At 42.8% G+C, this 23151-nt stretch overlaps 1 protein-coding gene across 18 annotated transcripts in view; it reads right to left on the bottom strand.

The window, feature by feature from the left end:
- The window catches only part of EHMT1 (euchromatic histone lysine methyltransferase 1), a 161532-nt gene that overhangs the window by 83925 nt on the left and 54456 nt on the right, over nt 1–23151 (bottom strand). For 6 of the 18 annotated variants that reach the window (XM_039506314.1, XM_039506315.1, XM_039506318.1 and 3 more), the window contains one exon: nt 5737–5824. The exons of 4 other annotated variants lie outside the window; for them this stretch is intronic. In XM_039506314.1, coding sequence (XP_039362248.1) covers nt 5737–5782 — 46 coding nt within the window. In that variant the 5' untranslated portion in view covers nt 5783–5824. Of the gene's footprint in view, nt 1–4660; nt 4686–5543; nt 5569–5736; nt 5825–8949; nt 9097–12176; nt 12300–16541; nt 16582–23151 lie in introns of those variants that run through there. 8 more of the 18 variants (XM_039506308.1, XM_039506321.1, XM_039506319.1 and 5 more) reach the window with 8 other exon arrangements.

Here is a 23151-nt window from a genome sequence, read left to right as displayed (position 1 = left end):
TTTACTTTGTCTGGGACTTGCTCCCAGGACACTGATAGCTGTGTAAAGTTTAATTATTTCTCATTTTTGTGCTGCTAGGCTGAAGCCAGAAGAGACCCCCAAAATTACTGAACTACAACACCGCAGCTCTGCAGTACCTTCCCTTCGAGGAACTCAAAGCACTTCATGCATTACGCTTCCCAAAATGCGTGTGAGGTAGGTAGCTGTCTTGCCATCCTACAGATGGAGAAAACTGAGGCACAGAGAAGTTGTATGACTTGCCAAGGGCCATGCAGTGAGTCAGGGGCAGAGCCGGCACAATCCACACTAACACAAAGCAGCGTTGTTACAAATAACTGCCCCAATGTGGATCTGAATTGATATGGACCTCTGAAGCTCAGGACAAGCATTTACAAATTGTTCATGTGGCTAATCCACGCTCTCATCCGTTAGCTCAAGCGGTAAAGGCTCCAGCTTTCAGCTCCAACCATCCTGGGTTCAAACCCTGCAGACAGCCCAGGGTGTCCTTACAACAGGAACAGAATCCAGATCCGCTCCTATTCTAATAGACAACAGTTCTCATCCAACATGAGACAACCAACAGTCTCATGCTCTTTCAGATCTGATCATGCGAACCAGAAGCTTCTCACTGAATCTTCTTCTTGAACTAGTTGTGTCCTATTTTACAGATCCAAGAGATTCAGGTAGTTGAGAGACATTTCAAAGAAGCATCCAGACCTCAGGGTGTTTCACCAAACCAAACCTCCCAACCTGGGGAGGTGTCCATCCATCACTGCACCATATGCTACCTCTAGAGAAAACATTTCCTGTCAAATTGTCAGGGAGTAGTAATTATTTAATGTTTGGGATGCACTTGAAACTGTAAATCATTATATAAATTATATGCATTATTGGTAATGGAATCGGGGAACATTACCTAATTAAACTCATGTGGCACCAATGCTGGTTTACAAAGGTCAGGTTAGAACTATATATACAAGTCACACAGCCAAATAATCATGCAAGACAAAGTCAGGCATGTTAAAACAATGGGTTAATACAAAAAAACACAATAGGGAATGGAAATGACATGTCTGAGCCTCCGTATTTGAAATATTCTGTCCCGTAGCTCCATAAAAAAGCTGGTAGACTGAAGGAGGGAGGATGGTTTGAAAGTCCAATACCTCGGGAAGCACCAAGACTGGAAATGCACGTTTTATACCATTGCACACGTGGGATTCTCCACTTTCCTATGATACACAGTATTTCCTTTTAGCCTAAAATCAGTCAAGAGGTATCAAGTCTTTCAAGTATCACTCCATTCTGATTATTCTCTTGGTTTTTTAACCCACCAGAACCTAAGGGTTGCTGTTTGAGACCAGCTAGAGCTAGAAGCAATGGTTTGTATCATGCAAAAGCAGCTTCATATCCCACATTCAAGTGATATAAGGCACCACAGCCAGTTTCTCCTCTCAAAAGCAGCAAAGAGTCCTGTGGCACCTTATAGACTAACAGACGTTTTGGAGCACAAGCTTTCGTGGGTGAATACCCACTTCGTCGGATGCATGCATCCCCCACAAAAGCTCATGCTCCAATACGTCTGTTAGTCTATAAGGTGCCACAGGGCTCTTTGCTGCTTTTACAGATCCAGACTAACACGGCCACCCCTCTGATACTTTTCTCCTCTCAGTTACACTGGTGCAAAGATTTAAGCACACATATAACTTTGACTTCAATGAGATTACTCACATGCTTAAAGCCAAGCATGGGTGCAAATGCTTGCAGGATTTGGTCATCAGTCTCTAACTTGAGCGGTTTGTAAGAAAGGGGTTTCCAAAAAACAAACATCAACTGCAGAACTCTGTTCTGGGAAGAGATGTGGGAAGAGCCTCTTCAAGCACTGGCTCACCAACCCAGTGAGGGAGGCTTTAAAGTAGGTTCACAGCGGGCAGGTGACAAAAGCCCACAGGTAAGCGCATAAAAAGGTGACCTTAACAAGGATCAGGGCAGACATGGAAATGTACACTAGGGTCACAGGACTCTACACAGGAACAACAAGAAGGCAATCAGTGGGGCAATCTACTCAAAATCTTAGATGTCTATATACAAATGCAAGAAAAACACAGGAAGACCTGGAAGTATTAGTACATAAGCTAAACTATGACTAAATTGGCATCACTGAGAACTGGTGTGATAAATCTCATGACTGAAATACTGGAATAGAGGGGTACAGCTTTTGCAGGAAGGACAGACAGGGAAAAGAGAGAGGCGGCATTGCATTATGCATCCAGAATATATATATACTTATATCAAGGGCCAGAAGGAGGTAGGAGGCAGACCAGCTGAAAGTCTCAAGATAAAGATAAAAGGGGGGAAAAGGGGTGATATTAGACCACCAAATCAGGAAAAGGAGGTGGATGAGGCATTTCTAGAACAGAAATATCCAAAACACGAGGCCTGGTAATAAAGGGGGACTTGTACTACCTCTACATCTGTAGGAAAAGCAATATGTCAAACATCAAATCCGTCAACAGAACATCAATAAGATCTTGGAATGTGTTGGGGACAACTGTGTTTTAGAAGGTGGAAGGAGAATCCATGGGGGGCAGATATTTTAGTGAGACCAACACAGGAGTTGGCAGCAAAGAGGAAGAAGGAAGGCAATGTGTGGTGAAAGTCAAGAAGGTGAAGAAGAAGTGATAGATTTTAGGAGGAAAAGTGCAAAGAAATAAGAACAATGAAAAAAAAACTAGACTTTTAAAATATAGACAGAGAACTGGTAGGTAAGATCAAGAAAAAAGAAAAAATATGAGATAAAGGGGGATCAGAGGAAGGAAAGGAGAGGAAGGAGAAAAGACAAAAGCCACACCATGCCAACTGAAGAGCCGAAAGAAAAGGAATAAAAAATAATAATAAAAATATAATATGGCTGAACTCTTGACTCTTTGAATGGCCTGAAAATCAGGAATAAAAAAAAAAAAACATGGACAAAACAAAGTGGGAGGGAAAAAAGAATAGTACAAGCATGCAGGGACAAAATCAGAAAGACTAAGGCACAAAATGAGTTACAACAAGCACAGGCCATAAAATGCAGTAAGAAGAGGTTCTTTAAAATACATTACGAGCAAGAAAATGATGCAGAAGAAGTGTAGATCCTCTACTTAGTGGGGAAGGAGAGCTAATAACGGATGTGATCAGGAAGACTAATGTGTCTAATGGCTATTTTGCTTCAATCTTCACTAAAAAGGTTAACAGTGATCAGATACTCAACACAATTTATATTAACAAGGGGGAAGGAACGCAAGCGAAAATAGGGAAAGAACAGGTTAAAGAATATTTAGGTAAGTTAGATACATTCAAGTCAACAGAGCCTGACAAAAGTCATCCTAGGCCCAGGGAACTAACTGAAGCAATCTCAGAACTGTTGGTAATTATCTTCAAGAACTCATGGAGGATGGGTGAAGTCCTAGAGGTCTGGTGACGGGCAAACATAGTGCCTATCTTTTAAAAAGGGAACAAAGAAGACCCAAGGAATTATAGACAGTCACCCTAACGTTGATACACTGTGAGATACTGGAACCAATATTTAAACCATCAATTCATAAGCACCTAGAGAGGATAAGAGGGTTTTGAGGAATAGTCAGCATGGATTTGTCAAGAACAAATCATGCCAAACCAACCTAATTTCCTTTAGCAGGGTAACTCGCCTAGTGGCTAAGGGGGGGAAACAGCAGATGTGATCTATCTTGATTTAAGTAAGCCTTTTGATGCAGTCCCACATGACATGCTCATAAGCACACCAGGGAAATGTGGTCTAGATGAAATTACTATCCTGTGGGTACACAACTGGCTGAAAGACAGGAGTCAAAAAGTAGTTCTCAATGGTTCACTGTCAAATTGGGAGGGTGTATCTAGTGGGGACCCAAAGGGGTCAGTCCTGGGTCCAGTGCTATATAATATTTTCACTACATTATTCAAGTCATTTTTGAAAAAAATGCCTCTAAAATTTGTGGATAACACCAAGTTGGGTGGGCTGCAAACACGGTGGGGGACAGAATTAGAATTCAAGATGACCTTGACAAATTAGAAAATTGATCTGAAATCAACAAGATGAAATTCAATAGTGACACATACATTTAGGAAGGAAAAATCAAATGCACAATTACTAAATGAGGAATAACGGGCAAAGTAGTCATACTGTTGAAAAGGATCTGAGGGTTATAGTGGATCACAAATTGAGTATGAGTCAACAGTGTGACGTAGTTGCAAAAAAAAAAAAAAGGCTAATGTCATTCTGGGTGTATTAACAGGGGTATGTAACACATGTTACACATGTCATATGTAACACATGGGAGGTAATTGTTAAAGATGTTGGGCATGTTCAGTCTTCAGAAAAGAAGAGGAAACTGAGGGGAGACCAGATAAGGCTTCCAATATGTTAAAGGCTGTTATAATGAGGATGGTGATCAATTGTTCTCCATGTCCACTAAAGGTAGGACAAGTTGCAATGGGTTTACTCTGCAGCAGGGGAAATTTAGGTTAGATATTAGGAAAAACTTTCTGACGATATGTCTAGTTAAAATTCTGTAATAGACTTTTAAGGGAGATTGTGGAATCTCCATCCCTGGAGGTTTTTAAGAAGAGGTTGGACAAACAGCTGTCAGGGCTGGTCTAGGTTTACCTGATTCTGCCTCAGTGCCAGAGGCTGGATTTGATGACCTCTTGAGGTCCCTCCTACATTTTTATGATTCTGCAATTCTATGCTGGATTGAAGAGAAAAGGAAAGTAAGATGGTGCTCAAATTGGTATGAATTTTAAGGTCTGATATCTCATGTCCAGCAAGAACTAGAAATATTTTGGAGGGGGCCAGTTCAGTTATTTTCTAAACCCCAGTCCTGGACTAGGGATTAGAACAAAAGTATGCCCATCCATGCAGAAGCAAGGACTTCAGTAATGACCCCATGAAGGCAAAAAAACACAAAAAACAAACAATAAGAGGTTTAAATATGGAGATCAATATTAAATCCTCAGATGGCAAGTGCATGCGTGCAACACACACACACAGACTCTGGTTGGAAATACCTTGTGTGATGTGCACGGCATCGTTCAAGGTAAAGGTAGAAGAGCAACAATGCACAAGCAAGGAGATGCCCCATAATGACAGGCCATGACCCAGTCGTTCCCCAGTGCTACCATTTCTTCCTGAAGCAAACAGCAAGCTCACAGGAAAGCACAAAACAAGCTTCAAGACATAAAATAAATATATATATATATCAAAATTGATCATGAAGCAATCAGCAACCAACTCCACAAGGCAAGAGCCACTCATTGTCCCCTGAGTGAAAATAGTTCCTTAAAGCAACTTGCTGGATTCTCTAGTATCTAAGGAACTATTCGTTACTAATATTAACATTAGAGAAACAAAAGACAGACTTCAGTTCAAACTAGTTATGGATCAGGAGATCAAAGTAACCTAGTCTCCTTTCAGTTTCAGAGGCACATCAGAAGCAGAAGTGAGAAGCGTAATTCTCGTGATGGGTGGAAACAAAGAAACTGAGACCCACATCTGCATCCTTTGGGGGGTGATCCTGCTGAAGAAGCCCATGCAGAGTTCTGCCATTACCTTGAATGGGAGCAGGACAAGGGTCGTTAATACACACAGCTCAACTGTCACTAATCTATTGGTTCATTTTTAACCATGCCATATCCAGTGTTCCCACTGATGAGGTTTGGTCCCAGATCAAAGCATGCACTTACCTTCCTCTTTACTGTTGGTAATATCTTTCAGCAGCTCAGTCTTCATGCAGACGTCTTTCCTAGTCTCTGCCTTACTCTGCACTGCTCGCTGGGGTGCGGGAGGAAGGACACAAACAATTACTGTTTAGCCCAACATCCATTCACTATACATTTTAACAAGAAATAATGGTGAAAATATCCTGTTTACATGCCCATGCCAGGGCAGAAAAGTCATGGACAAACTGCAGAGTGAAAACTAACAACTCCAGGAAACTGCCTGCAAGGTTCAGGTCAAAGATCAAAAATTCAAAGGCTTGCCAGAGCTGGCAGCGCATCTCATTCGAGAAGGATGTGAGCGTGGATTTTCTTGTACAGTTGAGATCTAAGATCACATGGGGAAAAGATGTGGATCAAGATTTTTCACTAGTGATTTTGGGTGCCCACCTTGACACACCCTAAAGGAACCTGACTGAAGGTGTCAAGATGGGTATCTCACACAGAGACAATCAGACTCATTTGTCACTTTTGAAAATAGAGGCCACAGTGCCAAGAACTTAGCCAAGCAAAGATGACAAACATAGGTGTTTTCCCAGGTTGAACAGACACAATTTGCAAGAGTTAAACCTTCAACCTAGGAAAGTAACAGTTAATACATAATTTAAGTTTATTGAGTTTAATGGTATCCATGTCTCACCCTCATCTAACTTCAATAGAAAAAGCAAAAACTGTAGAACACCTGCTATATTATTCAGCCACTGAGGCACTTGGCATCCCGTTGCTATATGGGCTTGGTAGCTACGCTGCTTATCTTATAAATGCCTGGCCATAAAGAAAAGCGCAGCAGCAACAGAAAGGAAAAGGGTATTTTTAAAAAAAAAAAAACATAGGAGGAGGGGCCTTTTGACACAATTCTCTGGCTAAAGTGACAAGCTAGTTTAAAGAGTAAACATGGCAACTGCCTGGCAAAGCTGCATCTGGTTACCGCAAACAGAACTGTCTGTCTTAAAGGTTGGGGAATGGCAAGGGTGAAGGGTTCATTTCATGCTGTGCGCATCACAGAAGAAGAATAAGCCTAGGTCAAGCCAACTGTTGTAGGCCTCCACAGAGGGCAGATGGTGCCTGCAGCCATGCAAATCAAAAGGTTTAAAGCACATTGGGCGATAAGGAAAACCCCCTGCCCATCTCCCATAAAGCAAATAAAGCAGATAAGATATGAACACATACACAGTATTGCCCTTTTCGTTGTCATTTAAGTCTGAACCTTCCCAGGCTAGCAACGCAGCTGATCTCGGTGTTACTATAATCAGCCACCAGGCAATTTTTGTTTCCATCTGAGCTCAGCGGCAGTGCCAAGCTCCTGTAGGTGTTACAGCAGACAGGCTCTCCCATTATGTATGCAAAAGCCCACCTGGCCCATTTAGTAACCATCCTGTAGGGCCCATGCTCATGTCCCTGGCTACAGGCTGTTCAGGAAAGAGCCGGGAAGGACACTAAGGCCACAGCATAGAGGGTTAAACAAAAATGCTGGCATCATCTGAAACCCAATGGATAACTAAGCTAATCAGAGGAGAAAGTCTTTAATGTCAAGGAAACGGCCACTTGTTAAAGTTTCCAGGAAAAGCTCCCTTTTTATCTAGAAAAATGTAGCAACTACGCTTCGAGTCCTGCCTGGAGGGCACTCTGCGTCTTGCAGAATCGTTCCCCCAAATGAGTAATCCATGTCCTGTGCAGCCCTATCTCCCCATGCAGACCCAAACTCCACACAGGTGCATATCCAAGAGATCCCATTTGAGAGGAAACAAATATTTGACACACTTTTTTCAGATTTTAAAAAAAGATAAAGATGGTTATTTTTATTTTTTTTTAAAAGAGTGATGCAAACTCTAGTTTAGCCATATGATCAACCTGCCTGAACAAGCCAAGCTTTGGTCATAGGGACACATGCATTTTCTACAGTGAAATGAGTATCAATGCAGCCTGAAGTTTGAATGGCGGCCAACTTCATTTTTGTTAAGCCAAGAGTTAAAACATTATTCTTGATGCACACGTGTATACTTAGGTCCCAATTCTCATCTCCCTTGCTCTGGTGTAAATCAGGAGCAAGCCAATGGCATTATACAGGTATAAGACTAACGCAAGCATGAGCAGAATCAGTCCCATGGTATCTACACAACGACGAAGACCCTGGGGTTTTTGCTCATGAAGAATGAATCCTCGCCCTTGCTACAGCAACTGGAATAAAATAAAGAGTCGCAGTATCTCTAACAGGGACCAGCTTGTTTTCAGAGGTTTATGTTATGCAAATAAAACCCTTTTATGTTCCCATCTTTAAAATGATTCCAACTAAAAATAAAAGCCTCAGAATTTCAGATAAGCCATTTTTGCTCAACTGATTTACAATCTTTCCTTCAAAGTTTAACACCTCTACCCACCCCAGCCCCCTACAAAATCACACATACTCCCCCTTTCATCCCTTCCAAGGGATATGTTATTGCCACGCAAGAGAAGAGGCCTAAAGGAAAGCCATTGCTAGAACTCTGAAGAAAGAACTGACCACAGCCACATGTCTCAGCTACTGTAATTAACAAGAGTGCCCTGCTGCCCAGAATTCTTGCAAACAAAACCAGCTTTCTAAGAGAATTCCCATCACCATAAAAGAGACTTAGCAGCACATCACTTTCCCAGCTCACAGCCAATACACCTGTGTCCCGCCAGACAGAGTTACTCTAGGTTGCTTTCGACAGGCTCGCATGGTCCATATTCCAGAACCACCTCTAAACAGTCCTCATTAACAACAGCAGTCCCACCACTTTCACTTTTCATTAAAAACCAAAGCAAAACCCCAACATCAATGTCTAAAGCAGCACAATGCATCTTTTACCCTGTGGGAGGAAAAGACCATTGGAAGTTGTGAAGCATATTTATCAAAAGGAGGCTACAGCAGACAATTGCTGCAAAGCATTCGAAGCCTGCCTCCCATAAAGCTTGGGAGGCGGCAGCTTTCCCCCTTCTAGGTCTATCAAAAGTCAGTTGTATCAACTTCATGGCAAACATTTTCAGCCTGAAGACAGTATTCACACAAACAGAGCCCTGCAGAATCCACACAACCAACACCACACACACACACACACACACACTCCTCCAAAATCAGGATTCTAGCTTTCCATCCATTTCCATCCAGCACACAATTTCATCCAAACTTATTAGCAGCAACTTTGTTGTAAGTGTCAATACCTCCATTTTTTTCCCCTTACATTCAAAGCAAACTTCCCTTTTTGCTCACACTCCACCATGCCCCAATCTGTCGGCTCCTGATTGGCAGAGAAATCTTATACCCACCCTCCTAGCAGAGAAATGTCTGCTTTAACAGCAGTCCCAACAAAAGCCAACTGCCAAGCACAGTCTGCTTCAGAATAAAAGTCTCCCTCTCTTTTCCCCACCCCTCCTTTCCTGCAGCCGTCTGTCTCCATTCCACTGCCTACAACAGAGTGATTATTAATCTTCAATCACTGGAGAGCCTCCACAAAGACTATGCACCACAACCCATGAAGCATTTTTTTTCTTTTTTGCTTTCAAGGGAAATAAAAAATTATTGCATCTTAAAAGACAGACTGATTAGGTCTTTAAAAGCCATGAGAATCCAAGGACTTGTAATAGGGTTGATTATTTTTTTCCCCTTCCACATCTGTGTACAAGAAATCAGGCTCTCTTTGTTATTTTAAAACTAAGGCCGCAATGGAAGAGAGTTTAGAGAATCCAAGTAAAGGCTTTGCAGCATTTCCAAACACAGAGCTAGAAACTAAACTGGTGCCTTTAAAAAAAAAAAAAAAGGCTGAAAAACAGAAAGAAACCTACTCAGCCTTCTCTTTGGAAATGTCATTAGCCATCCAGGTTCACTCCATAGCAAGTTGGTTCCAATAAGGTTTCCATATAAAAGACAACACCAGCGTATCAAAACTTGTAGCTTTCCTCCCTCCAGGAGCCCCCAAGAGAGCAGTGAGTTACATCATGAACCAGAGTTCTCTAAAGGCGGATAAGAAAAGGGATCCGAGTTTGATATGCTCAGGTGTAAACCTTCAGCAGGTTTCTCTTTTTGTCTTAAAATTAACTGTCCAGTAAACTGAGACTTAGCAGAAACATTATCCTCATGTAGCTACTCCACTAGAACAGGTCAATGCGAAGAGGAGCTGGGAAGGGAAATAATTCAAGGAAGACTAACCCTTCTCCTCTCAAACTAGGCAGAGCACACAGAAAATTATGTTCTTTAACATTCAGGGCACTATCTGCATCAACACATCTGTTTGCAGACTAGGAAAGAATGACATAGGAGTGATCCTGAATGGCCTATAAAGCCTATAACCAGAAGGTTCAAAGCCTCAATGGATATGTAGCCCGTCTTTCCATGACACTGCTGCCATTCCACTCCCCAGTCCACCTACCCCCCCGTTACAACACCCGGTCTCCCGACAGATCAAATTCTACTCCTAGGCAAACCTTCAGCAAGCACTTCAACAAAGCAGAATTTCACCTACTGTGCAAGGCGGCAGCGAGGTATGCAATATGTACTGTAGCAAGAAAGAGAGGCAAAGCCCTTAATAAATGATGCAACTCCAGCTGCAGTAGATTCACATTCACCGTTCTTTTTCACCTCCTCCCCCCATTTTCTTCCTAAAATCAACTTTCTAATAACATCCTTTGGCTTGAGAAGATAAACATTTAGCAGCTAATTATTTAGGAAATAATTATTAAGAAAACAACTACAGAAAAAAAGGTGGGGGTGGGGGGAGTTTCTTGGTTGGCCTGTGAAGAGTGTTAATTTCAGGAGTCTGTTCTGATCATGTCCTGCTGTCCAGTTGCTTGCTGGTGTCACACTGACCATTTCTTAACAGAACAAGCAGAAAAACTTCATTCAGTAAGGAGAAAAAAACAACCAATAATGTACCTGGCCTACAGAGCAGTCACCATTCTCAAAGCCCCTTTTAAGGTTGAGGCCACTTCCTTACAAGCTGCTAGCAATCATGTGAACTGTACCTAATAAACCATATTCAAAACAAGCACTGCTCTCGTTCTGAAGTTGGCCTTCAAGTCACATTAGTCTTTGATTCTTTTGTTTTACCGAACAATTCAGAGGACAGATTCATCACAAAGACTTTCCTTTCCCTCCCTAAAGATGAATATTTTCTTCTATCAACGAGATTTTCTTATTCTCGCTATAAAAAACCCCCACCATCTTCCAAAGCAGCAGGGGTGGGAGAGGAGGGGTTGGAACAAGGTAAAAGTCTCTGCCTGCAAAAGCCAGAAACAGCCAAACACATGCATGAAACATAACAGTATTTATGTCAAATGGACTTTTTACAACACAAAAACTTCATAATGGTCTTTGGGCTTTTGTGCAAACAGGGGTTTTGCAGGGCCTCCCACTCAGGCCTGCTCAATGTGCAGTTTTTGTACTGATATAACTATGGCAGTTGGAGGGCGGAGACATTTTTAAACCAGAAGAGTGATCTGAGTAAAATCCCTCGTGTGGCTGCAGTTACGCCAGTACAAAAGGTACCTTATGCTGGTACAATTTACTTCCCTTCCTGTACAGGAATAAGTTGGTATAAGTACCATTATAGCAGCATCCACACGAGGAGGGCTCTATCTCTTTGACTATATACCAGGATAGTTAGGCCAGTACAATATATGCGTACAGACAAACCCTAAAAATCAGTGCAGACAAAGGCATCTCCTCCTTCCACAGGAGGAGGTTGACAGAAGTACCAGAGTATTATTCACAGCTGCTGTTTTCCTTGCCCTACCGCTGGAAAAAACCCTAAAAATGGAGAGTCAGATCCTGCCTGGCAACCCATCATTATCTGTAGCAAAAGCTAAACTCTCCTACTGGCTACAAACATCCATTTTAGAAACTTCAGGCCCCCAGAAGACTACCAAGAATAAAATGTAATATGAATGGGTATCCGAAGCAAAGCCCAACATGAAAGCCCAACGGGTGCAAACACAGATCTTTTAGAACATGAAGACTGGCATGCTTCTCTCATTGAAATTACTCAACCACCTCTTTGAGCCATAAGGGCCCACCCCCTACCAAACTGTCATATCCAGCAGAAAAGTTCGCTCTCCCTTCCCCTCCAGGAGGATGTCACAGAAAGAGTTCACTTCGCATTTCCAACTTCAGAAGCCACCCTGGGGTGGAAGGCGAGAAAAAGAGACACACAAAATAAAGTTCTCTCCCCCAGCCCAAATGAGCGGGATTTTCTTGGAGCGGAGAGGCCCTCGCTCAGGATCACAGCCTCTTCAAACAACACTTTGTGTCATCTGTTAGTTGTCTTGACCAGGTAGCACTACATTGACTCCTGCAAGCTGAGAAACAGACAGGGAGAGAGGGGGAGGGAGAGAGAAACAAAAAAAGAGAGAGCAATCTAGGGCCAGTTCTTCTAATAACTACAGAAAAACCTCACCAAGACTTTACTCTTCTTGAAAATGACAAAGCGAAACAGCACGGGTCAGTACTCGAAGTCCTAAAGGTAGGAGATCCTCAGAATCTATCAGCTATGGCCTACAGGCTTAGTCCCAGAAGTATTTTTTCTGCTCTGTCATTAGGATGGAGCCTGGTCTTTTCCTTCAATCCCCAGAATTGCACTGAATTAGATCATCTTTCTCTGATCACCTCCCCCTACAGGCTGTTCCTGAGCATGCTCAGCTCGGCCTTGCACTGCCATTTCATAACTGCATTGTTTACAGACACACAGTGACCTGCCATTTTTTTGACAGTAAAATAGAAGCTACTATTTGCTTCGACTAGCAACAGCTAATTCACAGCCCTGTTCAGTCCAAGGCTCTCGTTACAACCAGGATGCAGTCAAGTTCATGTCATGCAATAAAAATCCAATCTGGGGAGGAGAATTATAAACACTGGAAACTGCAAATTCTAACGCTGTGGGGTTGTGGGGTTTTTGTTTGTTTGTTGTAGGTCAAAATCCACCTGCTGTAAGAATTCAATCTAGAAGGAAAGAGTTAACCCTTTTTGGGGGCGGTGAGGGGGAGGGAGATAGACATCTAGGGCTTCAAGGGAAAATGCCAGCCATGATTTTAGCTTCTTCAAATCACAACCATACCTCGATGTCACCTAGAAATCTAATATTCAACCCACCGTGCCATCCTCTGAAAGAGAAAGGGTTGGGAAGATGGTATTTCCCTTGAATAAATAAGTTGGCTTCATCCCAGCAAATACAGTTTTTCCCTTTAAATGCAAAGCAGAATATTTTCACAGGCACACAGGAAAACGAAGGAGAAGGAGGGGGAAACGTTCCTCATTTAACACCAAGAGCTCCATGAAAAGCCTTGCAAGGCTATTAAAGTTACTCTGTGTTCCAGTTCTCTCTCTCTCCTTTTATGCCTAACCCCATACTTTACAAGTGAAAGCAGCTTCGAGTTGTGAAGAGCAAATGCCAGAAGAGCCCTAAATTTCCTCATCCTTGGAACAAGGACAATTTGTTAAATGCTTCCTTTGCACGAGGCATTCTACTGCTCAGACACACAGTATGGCAGCGACTCAGGGAACGTTTGCATGTGAGACTTCTCGTACACCTTCCCCCCCCCCCCCATCTTCCACCTCTATGGTGGAATCTGAAGGGAAAATGAATCGCCTTGGATGAGAGGAGGGGGGAGGAACTATTTAAACAGCTCAGTCTGGCTCCTAGAGCATTCAAAAGTTATCCTGCTATCAAGGTGGTTTTTTACACATTCCTGTTAGCTTATACTGTGTGTGTATGTGTCTCACTCCTGCTGCTTTACTGACTACTGTATGTTCTGGCATGCATTATTACATAGGGAGTGTACCTTCTCTGCCCCCACCCCAACACCACCTCAGCATAGCCAGAGACAAATCAGACGGTCTAGCACACCACAAGAAGATCCGGAGTGCTAGAACAAGAAGTGAAGTTCAAGTAAAAAAAGGGGGGGAGGCAGGTTCATAGCAGAGGGAAGAGGGAAATGGGACTTAGGGAAGATCACATTACAACTTCCAGGTTCTCCTTTGTGAAGGGGAGTTGATTTCAAGCCTCTTTAAAATGTACAGGAATAGAAAGGACCTCTGAAAATGATATTAAGAGCTGTAAGTTTGAGAATTGCCTGGAAGGGCATTGACAGTAGATTGCATAGGAAGAACACAAGCTCCTTCAAAGCCCTACAGCAGTTAGCACGTATTTTTAAGTGCTTCAAGTCTTTAGTCTTTAATGGCAAGGCAAAGTTATTCTCCGATTCCTGGTTGAATAGAAGTCTCCACACTAGTTCCTTGACCCTTGCAAGTATCAGGAGAAGAGATGGAAGGGAAGAATTGTTTAAGAAAAAAACAAACAATAAAAGGCACCTGATGTCAAACCATATCTCCCTCCTCCCCCTTACAAACCTGCTAGTCACAATGGCAGAGGGTCTTAAACGCCTTGTTTATTTGAATGAAATATTTCCCTTCCACGGTACAAAGAAGCATGCAATCCTTTTTCATTAGGAGATGGTGCCGTACAAGAGAGGTCACACTGGCATTGGGACTCTTGCAGCATACCAGCTGCCATACAACCAGCCCGGATGTTCATGTTCCATGCAATAAAGATGTTCCATGCGATGCCCAGATACAAACAGCACCTCTGCACCGCAAGCCCAGTCCTTCAAGATACTGAGCACCGTCAGGTATCAGGCCAAGGTAAGCTGGAAGTCTTATTTTGATCACCAAGGGCCTGATCTGCAGAGGTGCTGAGCACTCCCAACTCCAGTGGAAGTAAGAGCACCTGTCCGCAGATCACCTCTGAATATTGGCATGTGACTGTTTAATATATAAAATCAGCTGAATCCTACAGCAAGTCCTGACTTTCCTCACATAACTAAACATCAGCTACATTTCTGACTCATCCACAGGAAGCTACATAGATTTATATAGATTAGACTAGCAAAAATTCGACTCACCCATTTGCTTGGGAAGAGTGAAAAATTATTTTGAGGGCAAGTTCAATATCATTTTTCTCTTCAGAATAACTATGGCAAGGGCAGACAAATAGATTAGTGGGCCTGGCTAGTAAATTTTCACGACGTTTTTGGAAGGCTGGTTTAGGCCAGGTGTACTGTAACCACATAAACTAGCATAATGCTCAGTTTCATATGACAGGGGAAAACGACCGAAAAACAAACAGGTGTATGGCTATTAACCCTAACACCGCTGAAAACTGACCCAGAATTTTAAAACAGAACAAAAGGTTACAGGATGGGCATTTCAGCATCACCTTTTGAAAGCATTTGCAAGGTTTCAGTCTGCAATGCCAGACTGCCTAAAACGCTTAGGAATATTCCATCACGCCGATATCATCATGGCTATGATAACATAGGAGCACTCTTAGCACCACAGTCAGTCAACGTTATCTCAGCATTTCTATCGCAAGCCTACTTGCAACCCAAAACACATTCTTTCTGGACTGCAAACGATCACTCGCTTTGAGGCAGGGAATTTGCTTTTTCTTAGTACTATCTTTGGAAAAGAAACCTTGCTTGTCTCTTCCCCAACAGCTTTAATACGCAGGCTCTCAATATGCATTCAAAAGAGGAAAAATGACATTCTTAGGAACATTTTCAGAGTATCGCATAAACAACAGGCATTTGGAGCAGGGTGTTACAGACTGTCCGTCATTTCCCCTACTTTTGTAGGACAGATTTCTTTAGGATGGTATTTTCACTTTTTCTTCTTAGTTAGAATGTGTGTGCATGTACACACGCACGTGTGTGTGTGGGAAGTAACATTAAGCAGATTTTACAGGCCTAGATTTTACATACCAGCAGGGGTTGGTAATATCAATTCTGGAAGCTCTGCAACAATCAAGGGACAACACTGAAGGTCAAGGATGGAGTATATCCCCGTACGCTGAATGTCTTCCTTTTTGTCCATGGTAAACTAGACCACAAGGCTCTTTATACACAATGTAAACAAAAAAGATACATGGCAGAACTAGGTGTGAGGATTTTAGTCAACATTTTCAATCATTTGCCAGCATGAGCCTTTTGTCATAAAATAAGATGAAATATCAATGGTTCAATCATTCCCTGATCTGGACTGCAGGTTATTGAAAAAGGATTCTTTCCCCCTCAATAAAATACAATCTCCATCCTCCTGCCACCCCAAAAGCAAAACTGTAGGCTTCCTTGACATAAGCCAAGACTATCAAAATGTTTCTAGCAAGCTGGTGAAATGTGGCTGCAGGCCTCTCCTTTGTCTTTGAAAGATCAGCCTTCGAACAGTTTAAAGACTCCAGAGTTTTCTCCTCTCACTTATATGAAATGGGGGGAAGAGTTCAATATAAAACCACACATTCGAAAGAGAGAATCCATGCTAAAAAAAACCCCCAAAGAACTCCCCAACAAATTAAATAAGTGAAAAACTCACTGAATTTGCAGAATCTGAGTGTGCAAGCGTCCTTCGCCACATATAACTTAAGACCCAGAATTGTGTACAACAGTCTATTGAACAAAACATTCATCAGAAAAAAGTCAGAAAGTATGCAAAGCAAGCTCCTGAGCAGGTTACTCTCTAAATCTCCTCCTTTGAATGAAGCCCCCATACATCGCCCTGCACGCTGCATCAATATGTAATATATTTCTGCTGTGCTGTTCTTCCTTGCGTAGGGCAAAAAATAAATAAAAAAATCCAGCCATGATTATCTTAACTGTCTTCCTCCTCTCAAAGGTTTCTCCTTTACTACCTGACAACAGTCTGTCTGCGGACACAACCTGAGGGAATCTGCTATTTATGACACATGGAGCATGGACACTAGAAGTTACTGTACCTGCAGACATCTGTTGTCTTCTTTTGATGAAGACTCAAAGAGTTGCATATTCCAGATCCTCATGAACAGTGATTCAGTTTCTGCTCATGTGATAAAAGCTCCCTCTACAGAGTGAGCATGCCCAGTGGAGACCATTTCACTGCTCACTCCAAGCTGCAGCCATTTCACAGAGAACCTGCACACTTCAGGGCTTCCATTGGAACAACTATTATCTCAGGCATCACAGGGATACTGCCTCTGTCCTGGTACAATACACAGTTAATAAAGATAATCTGTCAGCATTCTGACATAATGCCACGCCTAAGACTGATCACTAGCCTGAAAAAACCTTTTAAAACCATGCAATAATGTGTTCTGTTTCAGTGGCCTACAAGAGTAGCTCTTGCCTCCAAAAGGAGATGCTGCATATTAGCATTTAAAATTGAAGACACTCCTGCTAATTATAGTCTGTGTAATAAACTATGCACCCTCTGAATGCTGGGCTAAATGCACATGGGTTAACTGGTAAATTTAAGGTATCCAAATGAAAGTGAACTTGAGAGACGTATGATACAACTAGCTCAGCTAGCAAGATAAAATAAGAAATTTTAGCTTCAACATCACAAGTAGTTTGTCTCTGTCCATTTAACAATTAAGCACAAACTCTTGGCAATCCCCATATCTGCTAAAGCTCCCAGTCAAACTGCCTGAGCAACTTGCAGGAACATCTGTAAGCAGAGATCAGCTGGACTGGATTAAAATGCAAGAAGTGACATATTTATCATAATGCAAAATGGGGGGTTTTCTGTGTTTAATACTTCTCAGGAAAACCTCCCACAGAGAAGGGAGGGGTAGGGAAGGTCAGGGGAGAAGAGAGAAGGAAGGGAAATTCTTATTTCGAATATAATGTCTCCGGTTAGTTCTTGAATATGGAAAAATACAGCTTTCCCATCAACTAGGACTGAAGACTTTTCTCTCAAGATTAAAACAAATGCTCATTCAACTTATTGCATCACAATGGACTGAGATGAAGAGGAAAACCTAGCCTGCGTCAGACCTTAAAAATCCATAGCGAGATACTGAATGTCCAATGATTTTATTTTCCTCATTGCATGAGAATCAAGTGTACTAAATTCTAGTTTTCACATTGAGCTATGAACCCATATCTGACAAGATTCCCCTTCTTTCCTCTCTTAGCCCTGGTCTACACTACAGGGTTAGGTCGAATTTAGCCGCGTTAGGTCAAGCAATCCCGTTCCGTCGACCTAAAGGGCTCTTAAAATTGACTTCTGTACTCCTCCCTGGTGAGAGGAGTAATGCTAAAATCGACCTTGCTGGGTCAAATTTGGGATACTGTGTACACAAATTGATGTTATTGGCCTCCAGGAGCTATCCCAGAGTGCTCCAATGTGACCGCTCTGGACAGCACTTTCAACTCTGACACACTATCCAGGTACACAGGAAAAGCCCCTGGAATTTCTGAATTTCATTTCCTGTTTGGTCAGCGTGGCGAGCTCAGCAGCACAGGTGACCACGCAGTCCCCCCAGAATTGCAAACAAGCTCCAGCATGGAGCGAACGGGAGACACTGGATCTGATTGCTGTATGGGGAGAAGAATCTGTGCAGGCAGAACTAGATCAAAAAGAAGAAATGCTAATATATGTACAAAAATCACACAGCGCATGATGGACAGCGGTTACAACAGGGACACACAGCAGTGCCGCGTGAAAGTCAAGGAGCTCAGGCAAGGCTACCAAAAGACAAAGGAGGCAAACGGCCGCTCTGAGTCAGAGCCCCATACATGCCGCTTCTATGATCAGCTGCATGGCATTCTGGGAGGGACCCTACCACTACCCCACCACTGTCTGTGGACACCTGCAAAGGGGGAGTCTCACGCAACACGGAGGAGGATTTTGTGGAGGAGGAAGAGGAGGAGGACAATGTGCAGCAGGCAAGCGGTGAATCCTTCTCCTTCCCTCCGGCCCTCCCCCACCCGGGCTACCTTATCAGTTACCTCCCCTTTTTTTTTTTTTAATTAATAAAGAAAGAATGCATGGTTTCAAAACAATAGTGACTTTATTTCCTTTGCCAGCTGTGATCGAAGAGGGGAGGGGGGTTGGCTTACAGGGAATTAAAAATCAACAAAGGGGGCGGGTTTGCATCAAGGAGAAGCACACACAACTGTCACACCATAGCCTGGCCAGTTGTGAAACTGGTTTTCAAAGCCTATCTCATGCGCAGCGCGCCTACCTGTGCTCTTCTAGTCGCCCTGGTGTCTGGCTGTTCAAAATTGGCAGCCAGGCGATTTGCCTCAACCTCCCACCCCGCCATAAACGTCTCCCCCTTACTCTCACAGATATTATGGAGCACACAGCAAGCAGTAATAACAATGGGAATATTGATTGTGCTGCGGTCTAACCTAGTCAGCAAACAGCACCAGCGAGCTTTTAAATGTCCAAAGGCACATTCTACCACCATTCTGCACTTGCTCAACCTATAGTTGAACTGCTCCTTACTACTGTCCAGGCTGCCTGTGTACGGCTTCATGAGCCATGGGAACAAGGGGTAGGCTGGGTCTCCAAGGGTAACTATTGGCATTTCAACATCCCCAACAGCAATGTTCTGGTCTGGGAAGTAAGTCCCTTCCTGCAGCTGCTCAAAGGGCCCAGAGTTCCTAAAGACGCGAGCATCATGCACCTTTCCCGGCCATCCCACGTTGATGTCGGTGAAATGTCCCTTGTGATCCACCAGTGCTTGCAGCACCATTGAGAAGTACCCCTTGCGGTTTATGTACTGGCTGCCAAGGTGGTCCAGTCCCAAGATAGGGATGTGCGTTCCGTCTATTGCCCCACCACAGTTAGGGAAACCCATTGCAGCAAAGCCATCCACTATGACCTGCACATTTCCCAGAGTCACTACCCCTTGAGAGCAGATCATCAGTGATTGCATTGGCTACTTGAATCACAGCAGCCCCCACAGTAGATTTGCCCACTCCAAATTGATTCCTGACTGACCGGTAGCAGTCAGGGGTTGCAAGCTTCCACAGGGATATCGCCACTCGCTTCTCAACTGTCAGGGCAGCTCTCATCTTGGTATTCCTGCGCTTCAGGGCAGGGGAAAGCAACTCACAGAGTTCCAGGAAAATAGCCTTACGCATGCGAAAGTTTCACAGCCACTGGGAATCATCCCATTCCTGCAACATTATGCGGTCCCACCAGCCTGTGCTTGTTTGCCAGGCCCAGAATTGGTGTTCCACTGTATTAACCAGCCCCACTGCTGCCATAATGTCCCACTTGCCACATCCCGTGTTTTCAGGAACATCTGTGTCCATGTCCTCCTCACAATCATCCTTGTGCTGCCGTCTCTTAGCCAGGTTCTGCACATACTGCAGTATAATGCGCAAGGTGTTTACAATGCTCACAAAAGCAGTGGTGAGCTGAGCAGGCTCCATGCTTGCTGTGCTATGGCGTCTGCACGAGTAACCCAGGCAAAAAGGTGCGAAATGATTGTCTGCAGTTGCTTTCATGGAGGGAGGGAGGGGAGACTGACGACATGTACCCAAAACCACCCGCGACAATGTTTTTGCCCCATTGGGAGCTTAACCCAGAATTCCAATGGGCAGCGGAGACTGCGGGAACTGTGGGATAGCTACCCACAGTGCACCGCTCCGTGAGTCGATGCTAGCCACCGTAGTGAGGACGCACTCTGCCGACTTAATGCACTTAGTGAGGACACACACAATCAACTGTATAAAATTGATTTCTAAAAATCGACTTCTATAAAATCAACCTAATTTCGTAGTGTAGACATACCCTTAGTGTCCATAACAATGCACGTGACTGTCACGATCTTTTATTGTCGCAAGCTGAAAACATAAAACAGTCTCAATTTGCTCTAAACCAAGTATTTATTGCATCATTCCCCACATACAGTACATGTTTGAAAAGTTGTAATGGTTAAACAACAGCAGGAATCTTCCATAGTGCTGCATCAACTAAGACAATATTATTTTCCTCTGTCCAAGCACTTCAGACAAGTTTAACTACCAAATGGTTAAAGTGCACCAGTCTAAGCTGAGGGGATAAAATTGATAAAGAAAGAAAACTTGAGATGACAGAATAAAGCAAGGATATCACTTTCACCCACTGTATTTTTGTCTGATTCAGCTTTAAGTTGTAATTCATATATAATAGGATTTTTTTTTCTGGCCTTTCTATCAATCACTGGAAGTTGTAACGGTAACCTATTTAAGACAAAACAAAACAACCCTGACAATTCAGACAGAAATGTTACAAAAGATTACTGTAGTTCTAACCAAAGATGGCTTTAAAATAGGTCTAATGTTTCCTCTATACTTCTTTATGGCATGATCTTACAAAACTAACATTAAAAATGTGGGAATGGATACAGAGAAATTCATTACAAATGCAAAGTCAATGAGCTAACTTAGTAAAAACACATTTTCAGAGGAAGCTAAAAAAATGATACAAAAGCATGCTACAGTATTCGTTCTTTCAGTAGGTTCACTAATACAGTACGTCTTACAGCATCTCAATGCTAGAAGTGTTTTCGCTGCTAAGGTTAAAAACACACTGAAAACAGAAGTTAATGCAGACTCCAATTTGCTTTTCAAATCTCCCCTCCATTTTGAAAGCATCTCCTCCAAAGCACTAAACACTGATGATCCTCAAACAACATAGTGGGACGTTTCAGCAATTACACTAAAAACTCAAGCAAAGCAATCAATTAGCATCTTACCAGGAACATTTCACAAGGTCACAATGACACTTTATAAAAGGATCAAGATTATTTGTGTATTGGTTGGTGAGGTAATGGTCAAGTTCTTTACGTTTATGAAAGCAAAAGAGGAAAAAAATAGCTTCTAAGCTGCCCTTAAAACACTGCACATACCATAAGCTGCAACACACTGGCATCGAAAGGCCAATATCCTAAAGTAACACTGTTGTGTGCATCATGTCTCAGGAGAAAAAATTTTCTTCTTTTGGAACTAACGTTCAATGGAATGCTGCAAGTCACATTGAGATAATCAGTTACAATACCTACGAGTGAAGTTAAGTAACAGTCTTGTTCGCAGCTCTGGAGTTTAACTGTGTCCCGACAGACCCAAACGCTATCATGTTATAGTTTGATGCCCAGGGCAAAGCTGCACTGTTGTTTTAAGGTGCTTGGTATTTGATGGAAGCTACAGACAGTGCTTCTTGCTCTGTTTCTTTCTTGGTCCACATGAACAACCGTCCTGCTCAGGCCACATGACCTAACTCCCTCTACAGGTTCCTATGCCACAGTAAGCATGCTCAGAGAGGAGGCCATTTCCTTTCAGCCTCTCTCAGTGTTGTGGAAACTGCAGCCATTTCATGGAAGCCAGGCAGTGCACAGACACAACCTCTTTCTAGACAGATCTTGCAAGACATTAAGAGGAGCCATCTTTTGCATCTCTCTCTCCCCCTCGCTCGCTCTCTCTCTCACACACAGATTGAAGCAGAAAACTACTGACATTTCAGATGAGAAGATGGTTGAACAATTTAACTATTCAGTGACTTTACACATGTAAAAACAAAGTTGAATTGACCTTTCCTTTCCATCCGCCCCTCAGGAAAATCAAATCCTTCTCTAAAATGGATGTTAGTTGAATGAATTCACACATAAATGAAACAAAACAGTCATTTGTTTCCAAGTAAGATTTTCCCCTTCCCCCTCTCCTTGAATTAACCCAAGTATACCTAGAAATTTCACCATCAAACTCTCTCTAGTGTGGATTGTCTTTGTCAGGGACAGCATATCACTTGTTTCTTTTTAAAAACGTGTTCTACCCAGGGGCCCATAAAACAACAGGAACCTTATTTTTAAACTCCTGTCTCTCTGGCCTCCATTCTGTGATTCAGAATTCGAATATCCTTTTAGGGCCTCACATTTTAAAAAGAAAGACAGCAGAACAACCACCTTCCTTCACAAAGGATACATGGTTCCTAAGAGGCTTTTGCTTAATTTATACCATTATATATGTCATTTTCACAAAGGAAAAAAAAGTGGGAGGAAAAGGGAGGTTTTTCCTTCTGTAAGACGAGCAATATTTTGCCACCCTCTCCAATTCATACTTCACTTGTACCCAGAAATGAAGTTGCTTTTCTGTCTTCTCTGAAGCTACCTTAAAAGTACGACAAAGAGGCGATCTTAAGAGAGTAACTTTCCCTAGAAATGAGAGCGTCTCTCTTGGAACCCTCGTTTACTTTTCCATTGCTAAAAAAACTGCTCATCAGTTCCACCACACCTCCTTCCTCCCTCAACGATTATTTAGGGGAATTATGTCCTAAACAGAAGGCTGGATCCCTCAGCTCCCATTGATTTGAATGGGCATAAAAGGTGCTGAATGCTCACTCAGCACCTCGCAGGAACCATAATTCGATAATATTCTGAGAGGTCAGCTAGTGAATTATGCTCCTGCGATCACATTCCACCCCACATTCTGAAAGCTGGGTGTGTTCAAAGGTTTTAAAGCCAAAATCTCAACAAGTTTGATGCTGCTGTTAGCCATTCTGAAGTGTAAAAATGCCCCTTGACTTTCTATGGAGAATGCTATGAAAACATATGCTGTGGTGATGGCTGGTGAGAT

This window comes from Mauremys reevesii, linkage group 19, assembly GCF_016161935.1.
Source record: "Mauremys reevesii isolate NIE-2019 linkage group 19, ASM1616193v1, whole genome shotgun sequence".
Taxonomy (NCBI): Eukaryota; Metazoa; Chordata; order Testudines; family Geoemydidae; genus Mauremys; species Mauremys reevesii.
Note: the sequence above shows the minus strand (reverse complement) of the source record. Positions and strands in the feature narration are given on the sequence as shown.